The sequence below is a fragment of the Trachypithecus francoisi genome, unplaced genomic scaffold, assembly GCF_009764315.1.
Source record: "Trachypithecus francoisi isolate TF-2019V2 unplaced genomic scaffold, Tfra_2.0 Lachesis_group14, whole genome shotgun sequence".
NCBI lineage: Eukaryota > Metazoa > Chordata > Mammalia > Primates > Cercopithecidae > Trachypithecus > Trachypithecus francoisi.
In genome coordinates, this window is record NW_022681459.1 from 20,020,521 (window position 1) to 20,046,408 (window position 25,888).

At 43.6% G+C, this 25,888-nt stretch overlaps 1 protein-coding gene and 1 long non-coding RNA gene across 4 annotated transcripts in view; one reads left to right on the plus strand and one right to left on the minus strand.

Annotated features, from left to right (window-relative positions):
- LOC117095705 overlaps window positions 1-25,888 on the plus strand; it is a 121,315-nt gene that overhangs the window by 7,412 nt on the left and 88,015 nt on the right. The gene's annotated exons all lie outside the window — the stretch shown is intronic.
- Window positions 3,872-24,590, minus strand: CUNH21orf62 (chromosome unknown C21orf62 homolog). The gene is made up of 2 exons (XM_033232344.1): window positions 24,298-24,590; window positions 3,872-4,822 (listed from the first exon to the last, which is right to left on the minus strand). Exon 2 carries the CDS (start codon window positions 4,756-4,758, stop codon window positions 4,099-4,101), a length of 660 nt encoding a protein of 219 aa, XP_033088235.1. The 5' UTR covers window positions 4,759-4,822; window positions 24,298-24,590; the 3' UTR covers window positions 3,872-4,098.

Consider the following 25,888-nt stretch of genomic DNA (forward strand, 5'->3'; position numbering starts at 1 on the left):
CTTAAAAAGCATGAGTTTGGCCAGGTGTACTGGCTCACACCTGTAATCCCAGCACAATAAGGGAGGATTGCTTGATCCTACGAGTTTGAGACCTGCCTGGACAACGTAGTGAGACTTTGTCTCTACAAATAATTTTAAAAATTAGCCAGGCATAACGGCATGCACCTGTAGTCCCAGCTACTTGGGAGGCTGACGTGGGAGGATGACTTGAGCCCAGGAGGTTGAGACTGCAGTGAACTATTAGCACACCACTGCACTCCAGGCTGGGCAACAGGGCAATACCCTGTCTCAAAAAAAAAAGTCATGAGTTTGCACTGATACCTTTAATTCCAATCCAACATCCCAGGCGGCTGCTTCTTCCCTCACTTTATATTTCCTACCATTACAACTCTGGATGGACTCCCAAAACTTCAATGTATTTACTTTTTTGCACAATCCTATAAAGTGGTTTTAGAATTGTTGTACCAATATTATCACCACCAACAAACCTACTAAAGTTTATAATTTCTTTGCATTTTTAAAAGCTAATAGTGTTTTATTTCTTTCACAAAAAAATCTTAAAATAAATGTGGCAAAATGTTCATATTTGTCAATTCTGGATGATAATTACATGAATGTTAGTCATACTATTCATTCTTTTCTTTTTAAAAATTGTTATTGAAGTATAGAATGCATACAGAAAAGTGCATTTATTGTAAGTGAAGAGCTAAGTGAATTTTTACTAACTGACATATGTGTATCTGTGTGTGTGGTGCTTCTCTATGTAGATATACAAAAATATAATTGTTGTTTTCTAGCTTGTGTAAATTTTAAGACACATTACTAAATAGTACTCAAAGTGATTGTAGCAGTTTATTCTCTTAAATAGAGACTATCTGTTTGCCTACAGGCACGACAAAATGGAATATCAAATAACTTTTTGCCAATCTAGTGGATGAAATAGTAGTTTCCTATTGCATTTCTCTTGGTAGAGGTAATTTTTTTTTTGTTCAGTTATTGGCTACTTGTTTTCATCTTAAAGTGAATTGCATGCTTATTTCATTGTTTTTCTATTAGATTGTTAGTCTCTTTGTTTTCCACTTTAATACTATCTAATTTAACATTATGATATTTGTCTTGGGTATGATATTTGTCAAATGGTTGCCCATTTTTATGGTGATTTCTTAGTTATATACTAAACAAGGATGGATTATACATGAGTTTTTCGGAAAGGAGTGGGGGTGGGCAATTCCCAGAGCTGAGGGCTCCTCCCCTTTTAGACCATATAGGGTAACTTCCTGATGTTGCCATGGCATTTGTAAACTGTCATGGTGCTGTTTGGAGTGTAGCAGTGAGGGCAACCAGAGGTCACTCTCATCTCCCTCTTGCTTTTGGTAGGTTTTGGCTTCTTTACTGCAACCTGTTTTATCAGCAAGGTCTTTATGACCTGCATTTTGTGCCGACCTCCTATCTTATCCTATAAGTAAGAATGCCTAACCTGCTGGGAATGCAGGCCAGCAGGCCTCAGCCTTATTTTACCCAGCCTCTATACAAGATGGAGTCACTTTGGTTTAAATGCCTCTGACATTTCCCCCATCCCTTTTATAAGAGAACCCTTAATCCTAAGGGTTGTAGAGAGATGAAGGTCCATCTTTTGTAACTTCTGGAGGCTGAATGGGGTGATGATATTCCTGCCTAACTATTAGGGTCTCAGATCCAGGCTAGACAGGAGTTCAGTCAGAGAAAGTCTCAGTATGGTAAGGGCCATTCATAACTCTGACTAAAGGTGATATAACTAGTTTCCAGATTTTGGAGAAATTAGGTAGAGAGAAACAAACATGCTTCAAATTTTGTTCACAGGAGCATAATTTACTCAATTGTTAAAAGCTGTCAATAGCTCAAAAGAAAAGTTTCCTTGACTCCAAAGTCAGCCAGTCAGTGTTGGTCTATTTCCTTTGGGTCAGGGGTCTCTTTGGTATCATCCCTTCGTGGTTGCCATAAAGATGTTACCAGAAAGGGGTCCTAAACCAGACCCCAAGAGAGGGTTCTTGGATCTCACATAAGAAAGAATTCAAGGCGAGTCCATAGAGTAAAGTGAAAGCAAGTTTATTAAGAAAGTAAAGGAATGAAAGCATGGCTACTTCACAGGCAGAGCAGCCCACCTCCCTTTTCTGTTGGAGAGCTGGTGGTGAAACTTTTATTAGCACACCACTGACTGAAGGCAACAAGCTACTAGCCCCAGGCCAGATAGGTACCATTGACATAGTTTGTTTGACCCACATGATATTATTTAAAACAAACAGACAAAAATGCTGAATGGCATGCCACATTTACAAATTGTGAGAATTCACATAACAACCTGGAATACCTCATTCTCTTGAGCATCAGATCTGGCCCCGTCAGATTTTCCCATGGCAGCACTCAGTGGAAGCTGAGCCACTGTAGAGCTTCAGGTGCGGCGTGCACCCTTACTTAACCACCATCCCACCACTCCCTGTTGTCCCCCAAACCCTGCACCTAAGTGCCAAATGCCATTTATCCCCATGCCTGTGCTGTGGACTTTCTCTGCCCATTCTTCATCCCACAGCAGCACAAACTGAACCATATTTTTATTCCAGAAATCTGAAACCTCAGGCTTGATTTGTAACTAAATTAGTTTTCCTTTTCTATTGATTTAAGTCCCATTAACTCACAAGTATTTCTCAAAAGACTCACTTAAAACGTATGTGAAAGGGCTTTGAAACTATTAAAAGCTACCAAATGGAAGATATTTATAGGAGGCATATACTTTCTAACATCATTTAATTTTACACTTTATTAATAAAAATTATTAAAATTCAATTTGTTATATTTTCAGTAACTAATGACAGTGAATATATTACTTATCTTTTCACTTGTCTTTTCTTGCTTTCCTTTCTCCTCCTTTTTCCCCCTTTCCTTATTTTTTTCTATCACTTTAACATTATCTGAAGTACAATGTCAGTAATGAGGTCACATTTTTCTATTAAAATTAATACTTTGGTCTTTGTTTTGGCCTAATTTAAACACTGACATGGACTCATGCTAATTAGCCTGAATGGCTAAGTCCCCCACCAATTAAGCAAATGTAGAAATTGCAGGTTATTTCAGTTACTCTATGTTAAGGTTAAGAGGAAAAAAAAAAAAAAGTGACGTATGTGATCTAAAGTCATCAGCCCCAGGACATCCTGTTAAGTCATGGACTATTTCTTATCATTGTGGCATCATGAATGCAATAATGTTTCAAATTCATTCCACTCCAGGTTTAGACATTTGTATCATAATTGCAGTGGATTTTTTCTTTTTTTTTTTTTTAGATTGAGTTTCACTCTTCTTGCCCAGGCTGGAGTGCAATGGCGCGATCTTGGCTCACTGCAACCTCCGCCTCCCAGGTCCATGTGATTCTCCTGCCTCAGCCTCCGGAGTAGCTGGGATTACAGGCATGCGCCACCACGCCTGGCTTATTTTGTATTTTTGGTAGAGACAGGGTTTCTCCATGTTGGCCAGGCTGGTCTCAAACTCCTGACCTCAGGTGATCCGCCTGCCTGGGCCTCCCAAAGTGCTGGGATTACAGGTGTGGGTCACTGCGCCCGGCCATTTTATAAAACTCACAGTCCCAAGACCTGTGAAATCAATTATTCTCTACTTGGAGGAATTCCAAGCAATTTCACAAAATGAAACAGAAACAAATTAAGGCAGTATTTTGAAAGAAGATATGTTTCTTGGGGGTCCCCTCCTAGGAGGAGCTCCACTAACCAGTCTCTAGGCTGTATTGTTTTCTCCATTTCTGACGGGATGTTTCCCCACAGGCTCCTAGTTGCAGAGACCAAGTCTAGCTGCCTCCCAAGACATGTCCCTGGACGGAATCAAGTTGGTTTTCGGGTTTCTTTTTCTTTTGTTTTTCAAAAGTGCTCTGGCAGTTGGGCACAGAGCAGAACAGAGAGCTGGTTATTGGTATGTGTGGCTGTGTTGCAAATGGAGCCTGCAGAGAGAGGCACAGTTGTAGATAGGGATACTTGTCTCATGGCCTTATTTCCAGATTCCTTCTGCAAATTATCCATCGTTTGCCAAAGTTTCAGGCAGCTGGACGCAGTTATTATGTTAGTAAATAAATGTGACAACATAGCTTTTGTGGCTTGGCATTGGGAAGGTTTTAAAATAAGAAAAGTCAGGAAAGTTGTTGGCAATGCTGGTAACGTTTTCAATACTATATGATTTTAAGGATGAGTCCCTGTTGAAAAGAGCCATATCTAAGAATGAGATATACATACATGGCTGCCAGCCTTTGTGTAACCACATGGGCTTCTCTCTGGAGTCACTGTCCCCAGCCCTATGGATGAGTAGGCTCTGCTCTGGGAAGGGATGCTTGGCTTCCATGTTGATGCGCAGCCTCTGCAGACCACAGATAGCCAGGTATTCAGAGGGGAGAGTGTTGGCGCTGCACAGGGAAAGCTTCAGGTCTTGGACCAGCGTGAAGTTCAGCAGGCGGCCCAGCGCAGATGTGTCCGTGAACCAGATGGTCAGATGGCTATTGTAGCTGGTTCGCCCCACCGCAAGGGGCAGGATGGTTTTACAGCTGCACATCAGGTTGGCCAAACTGTAGTCACAATCCCGGATGTCCGCAGAACAGCTGCAGTTCCGAATGGTGTTTTCCTTTGTGAAGATGAGCGTGCTGTTCTTCTGACCTTTGGTGAAGCAGTTAAGTGCAAAGACGCCCAGAGCGCTGATCAGAAGGAGACAGTGCCTGCGAGGTGGTGCCATGCTTGCCCAGCGTGGGCCAGCGTGTTTATCCCCCACCTTTGTGAACCAATTTGTTGGAACTCACCTGAAAGAAAACAGGCAGCTTTATCACAACCTTTCATTTGAAATACACAGTTTATGGAAAAGGAACCCCAGAAAAAAACAAGTTGTAAACATTTCTTTCTCACTGTTCTAGTAACTGTTTCTTGAGCCGCAGGCAATACTTGCAGCCCAGACACTGGGAAAGCTCTTTTCTCAGCACCTTATCCAGAGACAGCAGCCAAACCTTTGAGCTCTGCTCATCTGAGGTGTAAAACTCCCAGTGATGTCGGCTGACGGTGAGACTAGCATGTCAACAACACAGCCAGAGAAATGCCAGAGCGGATGCCAGAGAGGAGACCTACCGCATCCTATCTATGGGCAGGGATTTGGGGTTGAGAGAGCACATTCTCCAAACATCCAATTACTAGTATCAAGTGCCCACAAACACCTGAACATGCACATGCTTTCCTCCCCCTGAATATCTGACTTCCTGGAATTCAGGAGACAAACACTTCTTTGTTGGATTCAGCTATCCAAGCACTACCTATTACACAACATAGCACGAATACCAATGGAGCATTTAGTTAATGGTAAGCTTTAATTTCTAAGTAGATAAACATGCCTTCCATCCCCACCATATTAATCTGTTTGTAGGTCCATTCATCCTTTTCAGGGCCTCCTACCTAATGTACCTAATGTACTTAAGTAACTGTGGTAATAGACAACAAAAAGACTAATCACCCACTGATTAATCACAATTATTTTGATTTAGCTACTCTTATGCCAGAAGAAATTTATGAACTGATCTTGTCAATTTATTGTAGGGCTGCAAAACAAAACCATATATAGGAACTTCTAAAAAATCTAAATAAGGTAGGGATGCATGGGTAATTTAAAGAACAACACTAATGTCCAGTTTTGGGGGAAAAGCCCCACAGTGTCTGGCATATGACAGATGCAGGGTCCTCCTTTGTGGTGTGATTGGAATGAGATGAGCATCATGGCAGAGCGTACCACATTTCAGTTTGGCAAAAGTAGTTGCATTCCCCCAATGACTTAAGAGAGAAACCAAACAATACAATTCAGTCCATCTCCATTTGCTGAGTTCCATGGGCGTGGTGGGATACTGGGCATGAGACCTCTGAGTGGGAGGGCCCAGAGCTACTGGCAGGGCCACTACACTAAGGGCCAGGGAGCAACAGATGGGAGGGTCTGTCTGAGGATCTCAACGTGTCCAAAGAGTATGGTGACAGCAGGGAAGAGGCTAGGCAGACAAGCAGCAATCAGGGTGTTAGACGAGGCCACAGGGCAATTAGAAATCCAAAGGAATCAAAGCTAAAAATGTCAGGGATCAGGTAGACAGGCAGGAGGCACAAGCCATAACCCCATGGGTGGAATGCCAGGAGGATAGAAGTAAGCTCTGCTGCGTAAACTTGAACAGAGGGTAAGACATTGATTCATAGCAATTCTGACTGTATTCATGCATTTATCCCTTCCTTCCTTCCTTCCTTCCTTCCTTCCTTCCTTCCTTCCTTCCTTTCTTCCCTCCCTCCTTCCCTCCTTCCCTCCTTCCCTCCTTCAACTAATGCTTATTGGAAGATTACTAGGTGGCACACCCTCTGCTAGCCATGAGGTTACAACTCAGAACAAGACAACCCAGGGCCCAGTCCTCACAGAACTTATGTCCTAGCAAAATTCCTTCTGCTTCCAATGGGCTGGGCATCAGAGCCCAAAGCCAGGCCAGTCCTGCATATGAGGACAGAGAGGCTGTAGCAGTGGGGAAGAGGTGGGAGGAGGGGGCAAATGCAGGAGTTGGGCAGGACCCAGCCTAGGCCGTGTGCCAGGCCCTGGCTTAGGCCAAGCAGAAGAAACAAAGATACAAAAGACCTGGATCCTATCCTCCAGGATTTATCCTCAAAGGAAAAAGACAAATAAGGCTGAACTGAGAAGCGCTGTACTGAACATACAGGCTGCTATGAGAACACAGCAGAGAGAGAGAGAGAGAGAGAGAGAGAGATTCGACGTGGGGGACTGGATAAGGCGCTTTATAGAGCTTTGTGTCTATTTTGAAGTTGGCACAGGATTTTCTTAAAGGATTTATTAATAGGTACATTTTGTCATGAAAGAAAGAGCTTTGAGAAACGTGGAGACCAAGAGTTCTCCCTGAACAATAGGCTTAACAGTCTTAAGCAGTGTTAGAATGTGGGTGTGTCTACCCCGCTTAGTGAGCATGTGTTCTTGTTCTGGTCTTTGGGCTTCCTGATGTCCAGGAGGCAGGGACCATCCCGAGGTCCTGAGGAACGGTGAATAATTTATTAATTACAAGATAATTTTAGACAATCAGCTGTCCCAGATTCCACTGGAGGCCTCTGGGACTTCGTGTCCCAGTAACCCTGTCATCCCAGAACCAGGAATGCCGTCAATACCGTTGGCCCACCCTAACCCTAGCCTTAAAAGGAAAGAGAGGGGAGAGGTCTATTCACCAGCCCAAACTTACTGAGAAAAGTGCCTGCCTCCCTCTTTCCGGTGCTGATCCTGTTCAGGGGCAGCTGTGGAGGAGGAAAAGAGATCAGAAGAGAAAAGAATATTGGTTTGCTGGAACATGTGGGACAAGAAGTTCCCAAAAGAATTTGTGAGCAACTTCCCAACAGTAAGGCCCTGGCTGGACCTCAGGATGGTCCTTGCCTCCTGGATATCAGGAAGTCCCAATGCCAGAACAAGAACACATGCCCGGGGGGAAGGCTCACTAAGAGGGCACCGAGTGGGGCAAATACCCCAGTAACCCGTTTATGGGGGCCGCCACAGAGATGCCAGTTGGATATTTTCCTCCTTCGGTCTACCGTGAGTTTCTTTTGTCTTTTTTGAGATGGAGTCTTGATCTGTTGCCCAGGCTGGAGTTCAGTGGTACAGTCTCAGCTCACTGCAAGCTCTGCCTCCTGGGTTCCAGCAATTGTCTTGTCTCAGTCTCCTAAGTAGCTGAGATTACAGGCATGTACCACCATGCCCGACTAATTTTTGTATTTATAGTAAAAATGGGGTTTTGCCATGTTGGACAGGCTGGTCTTGAACTCCTGACCTCAGGGTGATCCGCCCGCCTCGGCCTCCCAAAGTGCTGGGATTACAGGCATGAGCCACTGCACTTGGCTGTACCATTCAAAGTTCTCTTTCACTGGGGTAAATACCTTGAGAGAACAGTTTTGGGGCTTTATATTCTCATTTTCCCACACAGTGCCTAGCACATAGCAAAGACTCAACAAATTTCATTGAATGAATGAAAAAACATAGTTTACCAAATGACAGTGTACTCAAACTCTTTTTTTTTTTTTTTTTTTTTTGAGACAGAGTCTTGCTCTGTCGCCCAGGCTGGAGTGCAGTGGCCGGATCTCAGCTCACTGCAATCTCCACCTCCTGGGTTTATGTCATTCTCCTGCCTCAGCCTCCCGAGTAGCTGGGACTACAGGCGCCTGCCATCTCGCCCAGCTAGTTTTTCGTATTTTTTTAGTAGAGATAGGGTTTCACCATGTTATCCAGGATGGTCTCAATCTCCTGACCTCGTGATCTGCCCATCTCGGCCTCCCAAAGTGCTGGGATTACAGGCTTGAGCCACCGCACCCGGCCTCAAACTCTTTTAACTGCTAGCTATAGAAATCCAATTAAGACTGACTTGAGTAAAAAAAAAAAAAAAAAACTGCTCACTTATTTGAAAAATTAAGGAAGGATTTCAGGCATGGCTTGATCCAGCTACTCAAAAAAAGGTTATCAGAAATGTCTTTCCATCTTTCAGTTATTCTTTCTCATTTGTGGGCTTTATTCCCAGACAAGATCACTCCTTCTGGGGACAAGATGGTCACTAGTAGATCCAGGTTTACTTTCTATCAACTGAGCAACCTCTCAAGAAAACAAACAAACAAACAAAAAACCCAAAAAACTCTTTTTAAATAGCACCAGGCTGCTGGGTGTGGTGGCTCATACCTGTAACCCCAGCACTTTGGGAGGTCAAGGTAGGAGGATTGTGGGAAGCCAGGAGTTCAAGACCAGCGCAGCCAACATCATGAGACATAATCTCTACAAATAAAATAAATTAGTTAGACATGATGGTGCGCACCTATAGTCCCAGCTACTCGGGAGGCTGAAGCACAAAGATCACTTGAGTCTGAGAATTCAGTGTTGTTTAAGCCACCCTGTTGTGGTATCTGTTATGGCAGCACAGGCAGAAATAGGGACACAAGTGCAGGTTCAGGGCAAGGTGTGCGAGCACACTCAGTCCCTGGCCTTGGCGTCTCTCTGGATGGCTTCTTGCCTAGGGTGACTGACAGAGGGAGGGATGATATGAAAAGGCACCTGTTCTTCTCACGACCTAACCCCAATTCTTACTCCACAGGTTCATGACAGCCGATTCTGCTGGAGACTGTGTCTCAAACCTTCCTCCCCTAGTTTCCCTCAAGTACCCCTCGTGAACTGTGATTTCACTGGGCTTTGAAATCTTAGGCCATTTGAGGCTGCAGTGAGTTATGATTGTATCACTACACACTCCAGCCTAGATGACAGAACAAGACCCCCTCTCTAATAAATAAATAAATATGGCTGGGTGCAGTGGCTCAGGCCTGTAATCCCAGCAATTTGGAAGACCAAGACAGGCAGATCGCTTGAGCTCAGGAGTTCGAGACCAGCCTGGCCAACATGGCGAAACCCTATCTCTACCCAAAATACAAAAATTAGCCAGGCGAGGTGGCACGTGCCTGTAATCCCAGCAACAGGGAGGCTGAGGCAGGAGAATCGCTTGAACCTGGGAGGCAGAGATTGCAGTGAGCAGAAATTGTGCCACTGCACTCCAGCCTGGGTGACAGAGTGAGACTCTGCAACCAAATAATAATAATAATAAAATAAATAACCAAATAAGTAAATAAATAAATATTAGGAGGCAAAAATACACGGGTCTCCTGAGTCGTACGCTCAGCTCAGGACCCAATGAATGGGATCAGCCACACTGCAAACAGTGGACTGAGAGGGTAGAAGGATGGCTCTGCAAAGCGAAATCAGGAGGCACTGTTAGAAAAGGGCCAGGTGGGCAGTCAGAAAAGTGGGTGCCCACAAGACCCGTGGGATGGGCGTGGGTGAGCATTGCAACTCTACTCCTCTCAGTCTCAGCAAACACCAAAGCACCACTTAGATAAAATGAACTCTTAAGAGTGCAGATATATGTCTGACTTTGTGGGATATATTCAGAATTTCAAATTGGCTCCTTTACTGGAAGGCCCCTCATTTTTACCTCCCAAGAATCTTCAAGGATTTTTGCAGGGACACACGTTGGGGACTGCATTTGTGAGTGATAGCCCTGCTTACCTCTCCAAGTCCTGGCTTCACAGTGTGTTCCTTGGGGTGCCCGGGCCCTGGCTTTCTTCTGATTTTAACCCCAGAGCCATAACTCAGATCCATACTTGAGACTGCTTCTTGCCAGGGCATCTCCTCAGCTTCTGAGTCTTGAGCCTTTCACAGTTTCTTCTCTTGAGTCTTTCCCCTAATTGCATTTCCACTTTAAAAATAAAAATCACCACCAGGTGTGGTGGTTCACACCTGTCATCCTGGCACTTTGGTAGGCTGAGGGAGACAGATCATTTGAGGTCAGGAGTTCAAGACTGGCCTGGCCAACATGGGGAAACCCTGTCTCTACTAAAAATACAAAAATTAGTTGGGTGTGGTGGTGCACACCTATAATCCCAGCTACTCAGGAGGCTGAGGCAGGAGAATCCCTTGAACCCAGGAGGTGGAGGTTGCGGTGAGCCGAGATCGCACCACTGCACTCCAGCCTGGGCTACAGGGTGAGACTCTATCTCAAATAATAAAATAAAATAAAAACCACTTTTGATTTCAAATTAAACTCACTTCCAAATTACGTTGTTAAATTGCTTTTGATTTTTAATTGCTATAAGAATTTGGAGAACGTCACTTGATTTTTCCACAATTAGTTATTTGTCTTTTGTGTTAGGACTATAGTGCTCAGAACATCATTATTTATGACATTTCAGATCTGTTTTGGGCAAATGCTCCAAATGCTATCCTCCCACTGACATAATATTTCCTTACTAGTAATATCTTCTTATAAACAGAACTAGTCGAGTTTGAAACATTCCTTTTGAAGCCAAGTATAAACATTATCTAAATGTTGGGTGTAATCCTAGATTGAGAAGGAATCTGTGTGGAATTTGTTTTCAAGTAACTGATGTCGGTATCTCCTCAATTCAGAGCCCTCTGCCTTTATGCAGCTAGTTGCTAGTATTGTTCTTGAGATTTCTTCAGCTGCAATACAAAAATAATAGTCAAACTGATTCTGATAGTAGCTCTGGTTTTTAAAACTGTCCGGTGATTTAAAGGCTCAAATATTTAACAATCATGCACATAGGCTGGGTGCAGTGGCTCACGCCTGTAATCCCAGCACTTTGGGAGGCCGAGGCAGATGGATCACGAGGTCAGGAGTTCGAGACCAGCCTGACCGACATGGTGAAACCCCCGTCTCTACTAAAAATACAAAAACTAGCTGGACGTGGTGGCATGTGCTTTTAATCCCAGCTACTCAGGAGGCTGAGGCAGGAGAATCACTTGAACCCGGGAGGCAGAGGTTGCTTTGAGCCGAGATTGCGCCATTGCACTCCAGAGCAAGACTCGGCCTCAAAAAAAAAGTCATGCACAGTTTTTAGCATCTTGACTGAAAAATTTGGATGCATAGACATCCCCCGAGTTTTTGTCATGGCTGCATCAAGCTACTTATTGTGTCTTACAACCTAGTTATGTCGGAGACTTCTAGTCCCTGTGAATGCCATTTTCACCTCTTCTTCCTTGGCACATCATTGGACTTTATTTCTGAGCTTCTGGTAGTGAAGTGGTGCCATGTGATTGAGTTCTGGCCTATGGAATATGGTAGAAGATTCCGCAAAGGAACCGACAGCCCTAGAAGGTGGCAGAACTATAGACAAAAGGTTGAATCCCTGAATGATTGTGTGGAAGACAGCACACCCCTCTACCCCCTTAATGGCATTAGTCTGTGATGTAAGGGAGGAGCAGATCTCAATTGCTCTAAGCCACTGATGTCTTGAAGTTTGTCAAAGCAGCCTAGCCTACCCTGTTAACTGGGTACACAATACAGCAGGTGCTAATATTGCTTTGCAACTTATGATTTTTACATCCTCTTTTCTGAAAAGAAAATGAAAAATCGACATTTAGAGGACATTTATTGGATGCCAGGCAAATGGCCTAAGTCATGGGGAGGCAAAAATGAAGAAGATATCATCCATGCCCTCAAGGGGCTTGAAGTTTGCCCAGAGAACTTGGAATGTACTCTGGGAACAAACAACTGGGCAACTAATTATGAGACAACGTGATTGGTAGTTCTTAAAGATGCAGATGGAGGCCAGGCACAGTGGCTGACGCCTGTAATCCCAGCACTTTGGGAAGCCAAAGTGGGCAGATCATCTGAGGTCAGGAGTTTGAGATGAGTTTTGCCAACATGGTAAAACCCTGTCTCCACTAAAAATACAAAAAATTAGCTGGGCATGGTTGTGGACACCCGTAATCCCAGCTACTCAGGAAGCTGAGGCAGCAGACTTGCTTGAACCTGGGAGGCAGAGGTTGCAGTGAGCCGAGATTGCGCCATTGCACTCCAGCCTGGGCAACAAGAGTGAAACTCATCTCAAAAGAAAAAAAAAAAAAAAGATGCAGATGGAGTGGTGGTAAGGAAGAAATGGAAAGACTCCCAAAGGATGTGCTCTTTGGGCCAGGCAGAGAAGAGGTTCGGGTTAGGAAAGGTGAGGTAGTGTAGATACAAGAGTCATTGGCACAAATGTCAGAATGACTAAAGTCCTTAGTATGTTTAGAGCAGGTATAAGACATCTGGGGGTCCATTAGGCTGGGGAGGCAGGCAGGAGGACAGGGTTAGACAGGACTTTGCTGATCAAGCTAAGGGGTTTGGACTTTATGCTGGCAGTTACTTGGTCTCCAACTCTTCTGATCATCATCCCATCAATAAATAATTTTAAAACTCTCCCCAATAGATGTATCTGTTAATTTAGGAATTAATTAATATAGGCTATTCACATATTACCATGCTTACATATCATCTGTATTATCAACAATACGCAAACAGTAACATTTTTAAAAATTTGAGATGAAAAATAAACAAAAATGAAAGTTTGAATATTTTCAGCTCTACCCCATTAGCTTGGCTTGCAAACCTCCTGTGATGTAAACTCCCTCTTTGGAGGCTCCTGCAAGAGACAAAAAATGAGATGGTAAAGGTCTGAAGCAGGAGACATCTGCTTAGATCTTGTTTAAGGAAGGTAACCTAGGCTGCCAGGGAGAGATCAAATCTGGGGAGAAGACACTAGAGTCAGGACAGTGAGTTCAAAATATTTTTCTTTTGTATTTTCTTCAATGATTTCCATCTATCCAATTGTTGACTCCTTCTAACTCCAGGCTCTTTGGATAAATCTATTTCAATATCTGGAATCCTCAAGGGGATGGAGAGGATCAAGAATGTAGGATTGAGAAGGTGGGGATGAGGATGAGGCTGTCTTCCTCCTATGACCATGCAGTCAGGACACCTGCTAGAACTCCTGGGAGGGAACCAGTGGTACAGGGAGCAGGAGAACCCAGTGGGCAGCACAGAAAAGCATTCATCTCGCTCTGTCTCCCAGGCTGGAGTGCAGTGGCATGATCTTGGCTCACTGCAAGCAATTCTCCTGCCTCAGCCTCCCGTCGTCGTCTCATTCTTAGCATCCCAACAGAGTTTGCCTGGGAACGCCACTCCCTGAGACATCCACTGTGAGCCCGGACAGCCGTGAGAAAAACATAGCTCATTTTCGCAGAATTAGCAGCCTCTGGGTGGCTTCATCAGACTGGCAGCAAGCCTAGCTGCTAGTGAGGGTTAGTTATGGCAAGCTATGGAGTAGGTGGAGTAGCTCTCCAATCCCCAGTTCCCCTTGATGTGCCTTCCTCTTAATTCCTTGATCATCCATTCTTTCCAGGAGCCAGTGCTAAAAACCCACTCACAGATTGGGATCTGATACCAGTTGGTTAGGCCTCAATCGGAATTTAAACCAACACATTCTTTCCCAAGGGTATTTACACTGTAAGCCTTATGGCTACCTTGTTCCTAATTAGAGAGATAGCAAGGATCAAATAGAAAGTATGGGAGGAGTGTGGGGTGGAGACTCCACGCTAGGGCTCCAGAAACAAGTGGTCACCTGTTCTCAGGTCCAGTGCCCACTTGTCCAGGGTTGTGCAACCCCTCTTCCCATTTAGGTCAAGGAGGGGTGTTGGCTATTCTGTTATGTGGATGAGATGCCCACATAGGCACTGTGTGAGGGCTTTAGATGTAGGACCTTGAAATGCTCTTGAAAAAAGGGATTTTAGCATTTTTCTTTTCTTTGGCTTTGTTCCACAAATGCACTGTAGGAGGCAGGTTAGAGATAAACACTATGTAAGATGATATTTGAAAACGGAATTATATCTTTGTTGTTTAATATTTCAAAGCTTATGAAGTTGAAAGCTAATTTGGGTCCCTTCCCAATGTTTTCTTACTGTGGTACGTGTTGTCTTTTATTTCTTCTTCACATTCCACAACAGCACATCCTCATCCTTGGTATGAGCCACTGAGTTTTCACAGGCCCTTACAAGGATCTAATGCTGAAGTCACCGTTCTGTGCAGTCTCTGTGGGTGAAGATCATTTCCCTTTCATTGTGGTTTACGCAGTTCATTGTGAGGGGCAGGAAATGAGTTCCCAGTAATTCTGATGTGATCAGAATCTCATTTGGTTTCTATAGTAGGATCTAAACTATATGCTATCATCTGATATATTTGCTCATCTAGAAAAAGATGAAGTAAATTCATGTCTCCATAAGTTGGAATTATGCAGGCAAAATTAGCTTCAAGTATGCAATTTGGGTTTTGAGAGGACACACTTTAAAATATTTTTGTGACTGTTCATGTTGAACTCACTAGTATATAGTTGGATCAGTCAGAGAACCTGTCTGAGTCTTATTTCTCTTGACATGGCACAGGATAATAATCCAACCACACAGGTTACAAAAGCAAAGTAGATGCATATGATTATATATATATATGAATAGTACTATATTATATATTTATTGTGTTTAGAGATGGGGTCTCACTGTGTCGTCCAGGCTGGTCTTAAACTCCCAGGCTCAAGTGATTCTCCTGCCTTGGCCTCCCAAGTTGCTAGGATTATAGGCGTGAGCCACCGCCCCCAGTCTGAATAGTTCTATAGTATTATGTATATTGTGGTACTAATAAGTACTCATAGGTATACTACAATATACATAGTACTATTCATAGACAATGATATTTTGTAATATCGGACTCATAGTGATAACAAATGTATTACCATGCTCTGTGAGGGCATCCCAAAAGCCACCCCAAAGAAATCTAAAGTAACTGGTTCATTTAATGCATTCCTTGTATCAAACATTTGACTAGAGAGAGAACAAGCACAGCATAAAACAAAAATGTCTCTTTGCATGATTTTTCCTGTAACTAATCAAATCAGATTTACAAATGTCCTCCTGTAAATGCTGAGGACTGTGAGGTCCTGAAATTATTAGTGAGCTAGTCTGGAAAATAGAAATTAATTATCCGATTCCCATTTCTACTAATTTAAATGTGTGTAAAATGTTTAAAGGAACAGCAGGAATGTGGGCTGTGATCAAAACACTTTATTTCTGATCTCCTACTGTGCCTAATGGATATTACAGTAGGTCAAATAATAGTCCCTAAAGGTGTCTGTGTCCTAATCCCTGGGCCCTGTGAATGCTTTACCTTACATGGCCATAAGTCCTCTACAGACATGATTAAATTAAGAAACTTGAGATAAGGAGATGATCCTGGATTATCTGGGCAGGCCCAATGTAATCAACAGGGTCTGTATAAGAAGAAGTCAATATGACAATTGAAGCAGGGATTGGAGTGATATGGCTACAAGCCAAGGAATGCCAGCAGCCTCTAGGAGCTGAAAGAGGCAAGGAACAGATTTTCCCTTGGAGTCTCCAGAAAGAACCAGGCCTACTGACACCCTAACAATAGCCTGGTCAGACTGGTTTTGAACTTCTGACCTCCAGAAGTGTAAAAGAATATAGATATGTTGTTTTAAGCCACTAAATTTGTAGATTTTTTTCTTTTTTTTGAGATGGAGTCTCGCTCTGTCACCCAGGCTGGAGTGTGGAGTGCAATGGCGTGATCTTGGCTCATTGCAATCTTTGCATCCCATGTTCAAGCGATTCTCCTGCCTCAGCCTCCTGAATAGCTGGGATTACAGGTGTGTGCCACCATACCAGCCTAAATTTTGTATTTTTAGTAGAGATTGGGTTTTACCATGTTGGCCAGGCTGGTCTCAAACGCCTGACCTCAAGTGATCTGCCTGCCTTGGCCTCCGAAAGTGCTGGGATTACAGGTGTAAGCCATTGTGCCTGGCCAATTTGTAGAAATTTGTTGTAGCAGCAATAGGAAATGAATACAGAGATGATGAGGAAACCAAACCACCACATCAAACCACCCTTGTGGACCAAACCAGCCCTTCTGTATTCACAGCCCTGCAGTGTTTGCTAATTACATTATGTGGTTTATTCCTCTCATTAGCCTAGATCATAAGCTCTCAGGCTAACTATTCTCCTGAAATACCAAACTCAATGCTCCCATAGAATAGTCACACCATGTTAGGTCCTGCCAAGCCCAAATGGATACATCTGGATATGTCTTATGAGTTGAGGAGGAACCATCTTCAGGTGGTTAATTGCATATGTGGAATTGTTGAAGAAGAAAGAAGAGCGAAGAGGATATGGGAGGGCCCAGGGCAGGGAAGAACAGAGGGATGGGCAGTAGCATTTGTGTCTTTTCAGTCCAAACATATGCCTGAGGCTGAGTCTGGTCAGGTAGCAAGCAAAGGCTGCAAGAAGTGCTTTTGAGAATTCTGAGATGTGAGGTACAAGTGGCCCCCTGTCCAGGCAAGCAAGGGCGACATTTAGTAATGGATAGAAGCATTTTCTCCACTTCTGTACTGAGTACAGCTCAGCTCTAGCACAGTGAGGAATGAGGGACAGGTGGCACCATTTGACCCTTTCTTGAGAACAGACTGGGGCCACCCCTGGATGTTGCTCCCTGTTCATCAAGCAACAGGGAGCCCCATGGCCAAGGCAATGGACGGTCAGCATCCAGTGGGGGCTGGGGACAGGAGCAGATGAAAGGACCATTGTGAGCATAGGCAAGACCCCTGGGGACTCAAAGAAGCACCTGGAGAAAATTCTATTTTGTAGACATAGTGGTGGGAGGAGGCAAGGACCTGTATCAGGTAGGTGGGAGCATGAACCAGCAGAATACAAGCTATTCGTGTTCACTTAACTTCATCTGTGCCTGGTGAAGCCAGGAGCTCTTCAGGTATCAGCTGGATTACTGGTTTGAGATTAAATTGATTGAATCATAGAAATAGACTAAAGTGCTCAGGAGCTTAGAAGCTGAGTAAGAACTGACTGAAAAGCAGATATTTTATTTGGAAAGCACTGAGCTCACCTGGGTGTTAATTTCACCCACTAATTTGCTGCCTGGATACGGGGCTTCCTTGTTGGTTTACTGTGGGGTTTTATAGTCCGTTTTCGTGCTGCTGATAAAGACATACCCAAGCCTGGATAATTTACAAAAGAAAGAGGTTTAATGAACTCACAGTCCCACATGGCTGGGGAGGCCTCACCATCATGGTGGAAAGTGAGTCATGTCTCACATGGTGGCAAACAAGAGAAAAGTGAGAGCCAAGTGAAAGGGGTTTCCCCTTATCAAACCATCAGATCTCGCGAGACGAATTCACTATCACAAGAATGGTATTGGAGAAACCACCCCCATGATTCAATAATCTCCCACTGGGTCACCCCACAACAGGAGGGAATGATGAGAGCTACAGTTCACGATGAGAGTTGGGTGGGGACACAGCCAAACCATATCAGGGGCCAGGTTTCTGATGCCTTCTTGCTGATCGCAGTTTCCCCAGACCTTAGCACAGGGCTGGGCACACGGGGGCACACCATGACTGTTTATATTATCCAAATGAGTCTCTACGTCGGCTAAACCAATGAGGCATGTTATTGGTCCTTGATTCCCTCTTATGCGTTTTTTTTTTTTTTTTTGGTGGGAGCAACGGAGTTTTGCTCTTCTTGCCCAGGCTGGAGGGCAATGGCTCGATCTTGGCTCACCACAACCTCCGCCTCCCGGGTTCAAGCGATTCTCCCGCCTCAGCCTCCTGAGCAGCTGGGATTACAGGCATGTGCCACCACACTGGGCTAATTTTTAGTAGAGACGGAGTTCCTCCATTTTAGTCAGGCTGGTCTCAAACTCCTGACCTCAGGTGATCCACCTGCCTCAGCCTCCCAAAGTGTTGGGATTACAGGCGTCAGCCACCTTGCCGAGCCCCTCTTTTGCCTTTTACCTCCTAGGATTGTCGAGTGTTATCAAGTCAGCAAGCAATATTCATGCTCTTCTTCAGCGACTTTCATTATATGGCCTAGCCATGGCAGAGAAATCAGAATGAGTTTCTGTGTATGAGTGACAGGGTGGGAATTTGAGCTTACTCTCCTATGGCCTAGCTGTGCATCATCCTTGAAAGCCACTGAACGACATCTGGCAAAATCCCAGGAGGCACCTCCAACCTCCTGTGACTTTACCAAAAGGCCTAGTCTAGGTTCCCGGTTGCCTTCCAATTTCCCTTGAATCTGACGAGGATGAAGGGTAAAATACACTTGGCTAGAATGGAGACCGTGAGTCCCAAGTCAGGCCTCCAATCACTGCCCTTCCATCTTATGCCACACACCCTCCGAGGGGCGAAGGAAAACATCAGTACAGTTAGTATATTTTGGTCTCACAGATATTTGTGAGCATCACAAAGCCATTCCCCTAATTGCTCTTGGTTGAGCGATTACAACAGCCCTTGCTGCAAAACTCCCCCACGACCTAACCTTTCAGAGTCCAATCTTGTAAAGCTAACTCAGGGAGAGCTTTGCCTAAATTACTGGGCCAATATTATGTGAGTGTGAGGTTGCCAAGGAAAATGAGTCAGACACTAATCCCTTTGCTAGGAGATGAGAAAAAAAAAAAAAAAAAGGCTGGCAGACCTTTACTATTTTGATTACCTGCTTCCAGAACAATAAAAGGGAATTCAGATATTCCACTTACAGTTGTGCCTTCTTCTATTCCCATAAAGTACCTGCACTATTTCCTTAAGATGTAAGCCTTGGGCTTTTTTTCCTTTCAACTGTGTTCAAGCTATAGTTCCGACCATTCGAGTTTGGATAAAAATAAGAATTACAATTTCCTTTGCTGGTTTTGGTTACAAATATTGGAACCAATGAACATTTAAACCTTGTTTCCTTCTTGAAAGATTTTTCAGAGTTTTAAAATGCCTCCTGGGAATGATGACTAAAGGTAATGTGGGATCCTGGATGGGATCCTGCGACAAGAAAAAGGACAATGGGCAAAATCTAAGAACATCTGAATAATGTTTGGACTTTATTTTATAATAATAGTGTGTCAATACTGGTTCATTAATTGTGACAAATGTACCATGCTAATGTAAGATGTTAACTCTATATGAGAGCTCTCCATTATCTTCACGGTTTTTCTGTAAACCTAAAACTATTGCAAAATAAGAATTTTATTTAAAAAGAGTGAATCCTGAATCTCATTGATTACTCTTTGAAGATTAGTTTTGTGACAGCAGCAGAGCTCCAGTAGATAATCTGGCATCACGATTTGGGCTAAACTGAGTGCCCATGAAATAGTGTCTAGGCACAACTCCAAATGAATTATTCAGACCTCCTGGCCACAGAGAAGATTCTTTTCTTTTCTTTTCTTTTTTTTTTTAATGACCCAGAGACCAGGCATTTCGGAGATGCAAATGCGAAGTAATCTTTTTATGGGAAGTGGATCAAAACTGGGAAAGCAGAGACACCAAGGCATGTTGTGGGGACGAGCCTCGAGGAGTGCTTGTGTGTGTGTGTGTATGTGTGTGTGTGTGATGTCTCACTGGGCTTTCATTGTTCTTTCTTTCCTTCCTTCCTTCCTTCTTCCTTCCTTCCTCCTTCCTTCCTTCCTCCCTCCCTCCTCCCTCCCTCCCTTCCTTCCTTCCTTCCCTCCTTCCTCCCTCCCTCCCTCCCTCCCTCTCTCTCTCTCTTTCTTTCTTTCTTTTTTGACAGAGTCTTGCTCTGTCGCCCAGGCTGGAGTGCAGTGGTGTGATCAATTGCAAGCTCACTGGAAGTTCTGCCTCCCAGGTTCACGCCATTCTCCCGCCTCAGCCTCGCACCCACCACCACGCCCGGCTAATTTTTTGTATTTTTAGTAGAGACAGGGTTTCACCGTGTTAGCCAGGATGGACTCCATCTCCTGACCTTGCCAGATGCAGGCCCCTTGACCTTGGAATCCCCAGTCCTTGGTCCCCCTGCCTCGGCCTCCCAAAGTGCTGGGATTACAGGCGTGAGCCACTGCGCCCGGCCTTTCTTTCTTTCTTTTTTCTCTCCCTCCCTCCTTCCCTCCCTCTTCTCTCTTTCCTTCCTTCCTTCTCCCTCCCCTCTCCCTCCCCTCCCCTCCCCTCCCCTCCGTCCCTCCTTCCCTCCTTCCTTCCTTCCCTCCTTCCTCCCTCCCTCCCTCCCTTCCTTCCTTCCTTTCTCTCTCTCTTTCTTTCCTCTCTTCCTTTCTCTCTCTCTTCCTTTCTTTCTTTTTGGAGACAAGGTCTTGCTCCCTCACCCAGGCTGGAGTGCAGTAGCTCACTGTCACCTTGAACTCCTGGGCTCAAGCAAACCTCCCAACCTCAGCCTCCTGAATAGCTAGGACTATGGGTGCGTACCACTGGCTAATGTTTTTAATTTTTTGTACAGACACGGTCTCACTGTAGTGCTCAGGCTGATCTACAACTTCTGGCCTCAAGAGATCTTCCCATCTCCCAAAGTGTGGGGATTCCAGGCGTGAGCCACCGCACCTGCCCGCATTGTGTTTTCTTATTCTCCAATCTGGACCCCATTCCCCTCATGCTGCTTATGCCGCCCTCTGTATTTGGGATGATTTCTGTTTCTTATCCACTAAGAAACCACCTTCATCTCTCATACTGTCTTCAAATCTCTCCTCTTTCATGACATTTTATTATTAAGCTGGGGGAATAGGTGACAGTTCTTGTTTGACTCAAACTTGCTTTTCTTAGAGTGCAGCATCAGTCTATTGTAAGATAAATTAAAAAAAAAAAAAAGGTTTTGCAAGCCAATCTGTTATCACACAGAGCCTAGTACCTAGTTGTGTTAGATTTTTAAGCCACTCCCAAAAACCAGACTTTTGCTGTGATCATTCTATTGCAACCATTCTCATCAGGTTTCCAGTGAATCCCACCACCCCCATACTAAACCCAGTGATTAATTTCCTGGTCTCATTTTGTTTGACTTCCCAGCAGCATCTGACTTGGTTGCCTCCTCCCTTCTTTTTGAGTGAATAGCTTTCTGTTCCTCCATGATGTCACCTTCTCTTGGTTTTCTGTCTCCTCCAACGGCCACTCCTTCTCAGTCTTTTGGCTGGCATCTGATCCTTCTTCCCTGTTATCGTTGCATGTCTGCAGCTCAGTGCATAGCTATCTTCTGTATGTGCGTCCACTCTTTTGGTGCCTGCATGCTGTCCTGTGAAGTTCAATACCACCTAGATGCTGATGGTGAACTAAGAGATGTCTCTACCTCCTGACTGCATCATGTTCACACGTCCCACATTGTATCTGATAGCTCTTTGTGAATGTCTAGTGGACATCTCCAACTTAACACGCCAAACACACAGCTCCTGATCCTCAAGGAAGTTCAGACTCCTATGAGAAATGTTATTGTATCTATAACTCACCATTCCTCAGCCCCATGTTCCCAAGGCTAAGCTAGCTAAATATAGCAAGTTGTCATTGATAAAGAGGCAATATACTTTAAAATATAAAATGTGATACATGTATGTTGTATGTTGAAAATTGAATGATATCAGGGACTATCCATATTTTTATTCACTAATAGTAAGATCTAATGAGTGTTTTTTTTGTGCCAGGCACTAAGTGTTTCACAAATTTTATGTTATTTAATCCTTTCTGTAATCCTACAGGTAGATATTATGGCCCCCCCCCTTTTTTTTTTTTTTGAGACAGAGTCTCGATCTGTCACCCAGGCTGGAGTGCAGCGGCACTCTCTCAGCTCACTGCAACCTCTGCATCCCAGATTCAAGCGATTCTCCTTCCTCAACCTCCTGAGTAGTTGGCATTATAGGTGGTGTACCACCATGCCCTGCTAATTTTTGTATTTTTAGTAGAGACTGGGTTTCGCCATTTTGGCCAGGCTGGTCTCGAACTCCTGATCCCACCTCAGCCTCTCAAAGTGCTAGTGTTACAAGCATGAGCCACTGCATATGGTCCCATTTTCATATCAGGAAATGATACACAGGGAGGTTAAATAACTTGTCCAAGGTCACAGAACTAGTTAATAATGGCTAAAATTTGAACCCAGCCAACTATACTCTGAAGAGTCATGGTGGAAATTACAGTGCTATTTCCCACCCCAGGGTCTTGGGTCTATTCAAGGGAGATTCCATGCATTGTATTCTATTACTAGATGCTGTGGCCTTTAACCTATATGTGTATAGAACCCTCATGCTAAATGCTATGATGTGGTGCCCTCATGAATGGATTAATGCTGTTATTGAGGAGTGGGTTGGTCACCATGAGACTAGGTTTCAAATGAAAGGATGAATTTGACCCCCTTTCTCTCTCTCTCTCTTATGTGTGTGCCCATGCTCTCTTACCTTTCCACCTTCTACCACGGGATGAAACAGCAAGAATGCCCTTGCCAGATGCAGGCCCCTTGACCTTGGAATCCCCAGTCTCCAGAACCATAAGAAAGAAATCTCTGTTCTTAAGTTCATACTCAGAATGGAGGACAATATGAGCAGAGTGCTGCTTCTGCTAACATAGGTATGGAATGTGGGACAAAGAATTCTCAGGGAGTGAGCCACTGGGAAGTCCTAACTAGAATATGTGGCTACTGTACCTTTCTACTTGACACAGTCCTTGAGAGAGTAAATTAGGCAATGAGTGCAAATCCTTCAGGCTTTTCCCTTGAGTGACTTGGTAGACACTCAGTTCATTGCATCACCAGGGTTCACATCCACAGCTTCGCACAGCTACCCCTTGGTCCCATGCCCACAGAACTGTGAGGCCTGCCTGTTCTTCCCACTGGGGCCTATTGACCTACTAGCTCCCACAGACACAGATACAAGCCACTGGGCACTGAATTTTAAAAGCTGATAATGTTGCAGCTTTAAGCAGTGAAAAATATTAGTGTGGAAAAGAAAGCTGAGAAATCCAAGTCAGCTCTTGAAAAGCACTCATTTCCATAAATACTTTATTGAAACTGTTATTTTCAGAAAATGCTCAATTTCTGTCAGAAAAAAAAGTAATGAAAAGTCTTTTTTTTTTTCTTCCAAACATATTGCATTATTTAGTCTAAAAAAAAGCAAAAACTTCTCAAGGATGGCTCTTTTTGGTAAAAAAAAATTATCAAACAAATGAGATCTTTTTTTTGGGTATTTTTTAAGGATGGGTTTTTTAATAAATATTATGCACAGTGTTTTTGAAACATTTCCTGTCCTCAATATACACCAACATACTTTGTGTTAAAAACTTTCCAGAAATATGTTTATTAAACGAAGAAATATATGCAAGACTGTATATGTTCTACTCATTTTGAGTTAAAACATTCCCCTCCTCATCTTGCCTTTTGCTACATTATTTATCATGCTTTTTCACTTTTGAATAAAAGACCAATTTTTTAAAAACACGAACTATCCAATCCAAATGTTAACGCTCATCTTAACTTTCTTTTCTCTCTTTGTTTTCTAATCAGCAAACTCTATAAAGCCTGGTGTGTAAGTAGGCAGTAAATATAATACTATTAAAAGATAAAACAGAGCAAAGAAACAATATCAGCCGATGTTTTGGGAGTTCCCACTTTTCTTTGTTTGTGATCACAGATATCAGATCTGATGTCTCTTTTCCTTAATTGTGATTTAGCACTGAAGACTAATGGAAAAGTCTAGCCAGATGTTTTAAAATAGAGACAAGATTTCAAGGAGCTTTCTGTTATATTAGCCTTAAGTGAGTTTATCTTTTTAGGGTTTAAATGAGAAGACCATTTCATTATTTGCTTAATGCACTGAAAATCTTTCATTTTCAAGGCAGGATCTCAGTAAAGAGGAATTCATATGCCTGGAAGACTAAAACAGTGTTTCATAGTGAAAGCCACTCATACATGTACACTATGTTCAGGAAATGCAAATGCAACAAGAAGGTGACCCTGATAATGGTTCTTCCAACCGTCACAGTTCCTGCCATGCAGCAGAAATTCTGAAGCTCTTAAAAACTATCAGACTAGGCATGCTTTTTAAAAAAGAGGAACAGAGAAATTACTTACATCTCAGAGTTCCATCGTGAGGCCTTGCCTCTCCACTCCACAGACCTCTGCCTGGCCACGGATCCTTCACCCTGGCTTGACAGCTGGTTTAATCTGCAAGCCAGGGTGGAATGCGTGGTCTTGCACTTGCTGTTCTTTTCCGTCTTCAGAGGGCCAGCGGCCTGGTCATTTCCATGGCAACCAGGAGGAAGCGGCTGGCCTACCAGTCTCATTAACTACACGGAGGAGAGAACCTGCCTTGGTGACTTCTAGCCACTCTTTTGGGGTTCTAAACTGGGAAGTTTCTAGAAGAAACTGAGGAGACTGTTGCTGCAGGCTGATCCCAAAGGATTGACACAAATGGAAGAAATTCTACTTTAGCAGGAAATTGAATGGATTAAATGTAGAGTACGGAGATTCCTTGATACTTTTACTTTCATGATTTATTCCACCTTTTTTGGTCTGATGAATTGTTACTTATGGTAAATGCCTGCATTACTGTAAAAAGTGTCCCATCGTAGTTGTTCCAAAGGAAAAAAAAAACTCATTTGAACTCCAAAGATAGACATTATTCTCTCTCTCTTTTTTTTAAGTTCATTAAAAAAAAAAAAAGAGAAGCCACAAAACCAATAAATAGGTAAAAATTATTCTATGTACATTAACTGATGTCTTAGTCCTTGTGGGCTTCTACAACAAAATGCCATTAGTTGGGTAACTTATAAACAACACATTTATTTCTGTAGGCTGAGAAGACCAGGATCAAGGCAGATTTGTTTTCCGGTGAGGGTCTGTGCTTCCTGGTTCATAGATGGCACCTTCTAGCTGAGTCCTTACATGGTGGAAGGGAGACAACTGTGGTTTTTCAGCTTGTTACAAGGGCACTAATCCCATTCATAAGGGCTCCACCCTCATGACCTAATCACATTCCAACATCTCCACCTCCTATGCTATCACATTGAGGATTAGGTTTCAATATATGTATTTTAAGGGAAGATAAATACCTGGGCCTTAACAACTGATGAGGTCTCACTAAATACGGGAAAAAATGATAAGGCAGGGGACCCCAGTCTCCAGGCCACAGACTGGTACCAGTCCATGCTACAGCAGGAGGTGAGCAGTGGGTAAGCAAGAGAAGCAGCTTCGTCTGTATTTATAGCCACTCCCTATCACTCACATTACCACCTGAGCTCTGCCTCCTGTCAGATCAGCAGTGGCATTAGATTCTCATACCAGCAAATTGAGAATGCTATTCTATTGTGAACCATTATGAACTGTGCATGCGAGGGATCTGGGTTGCATGCTCCATCTGAGAATCTAATGCCTGATGATCTGTTACTGTCTCCCATCACCCCCAGATGGGACAGTCTAGTTGCAAGAAAACAAGCTCGGGGCTCCCACTGATTCTACATTATGGTGAGTGGTATAAGTATTTCATTATATATTATAATGCAATAATAATACAAAGTGCACAATAAATGTAACACACTTGAATCATCCCCAAACCATCTCCTACCCCTACCTGTCTGTGGAAAAATTATCTTCCATGAAACTGGTCTCTGGTGCCAAGAAGGTTGGGGACTGCTGAGATAAAGAGAAATCTTGCTAATTAAAA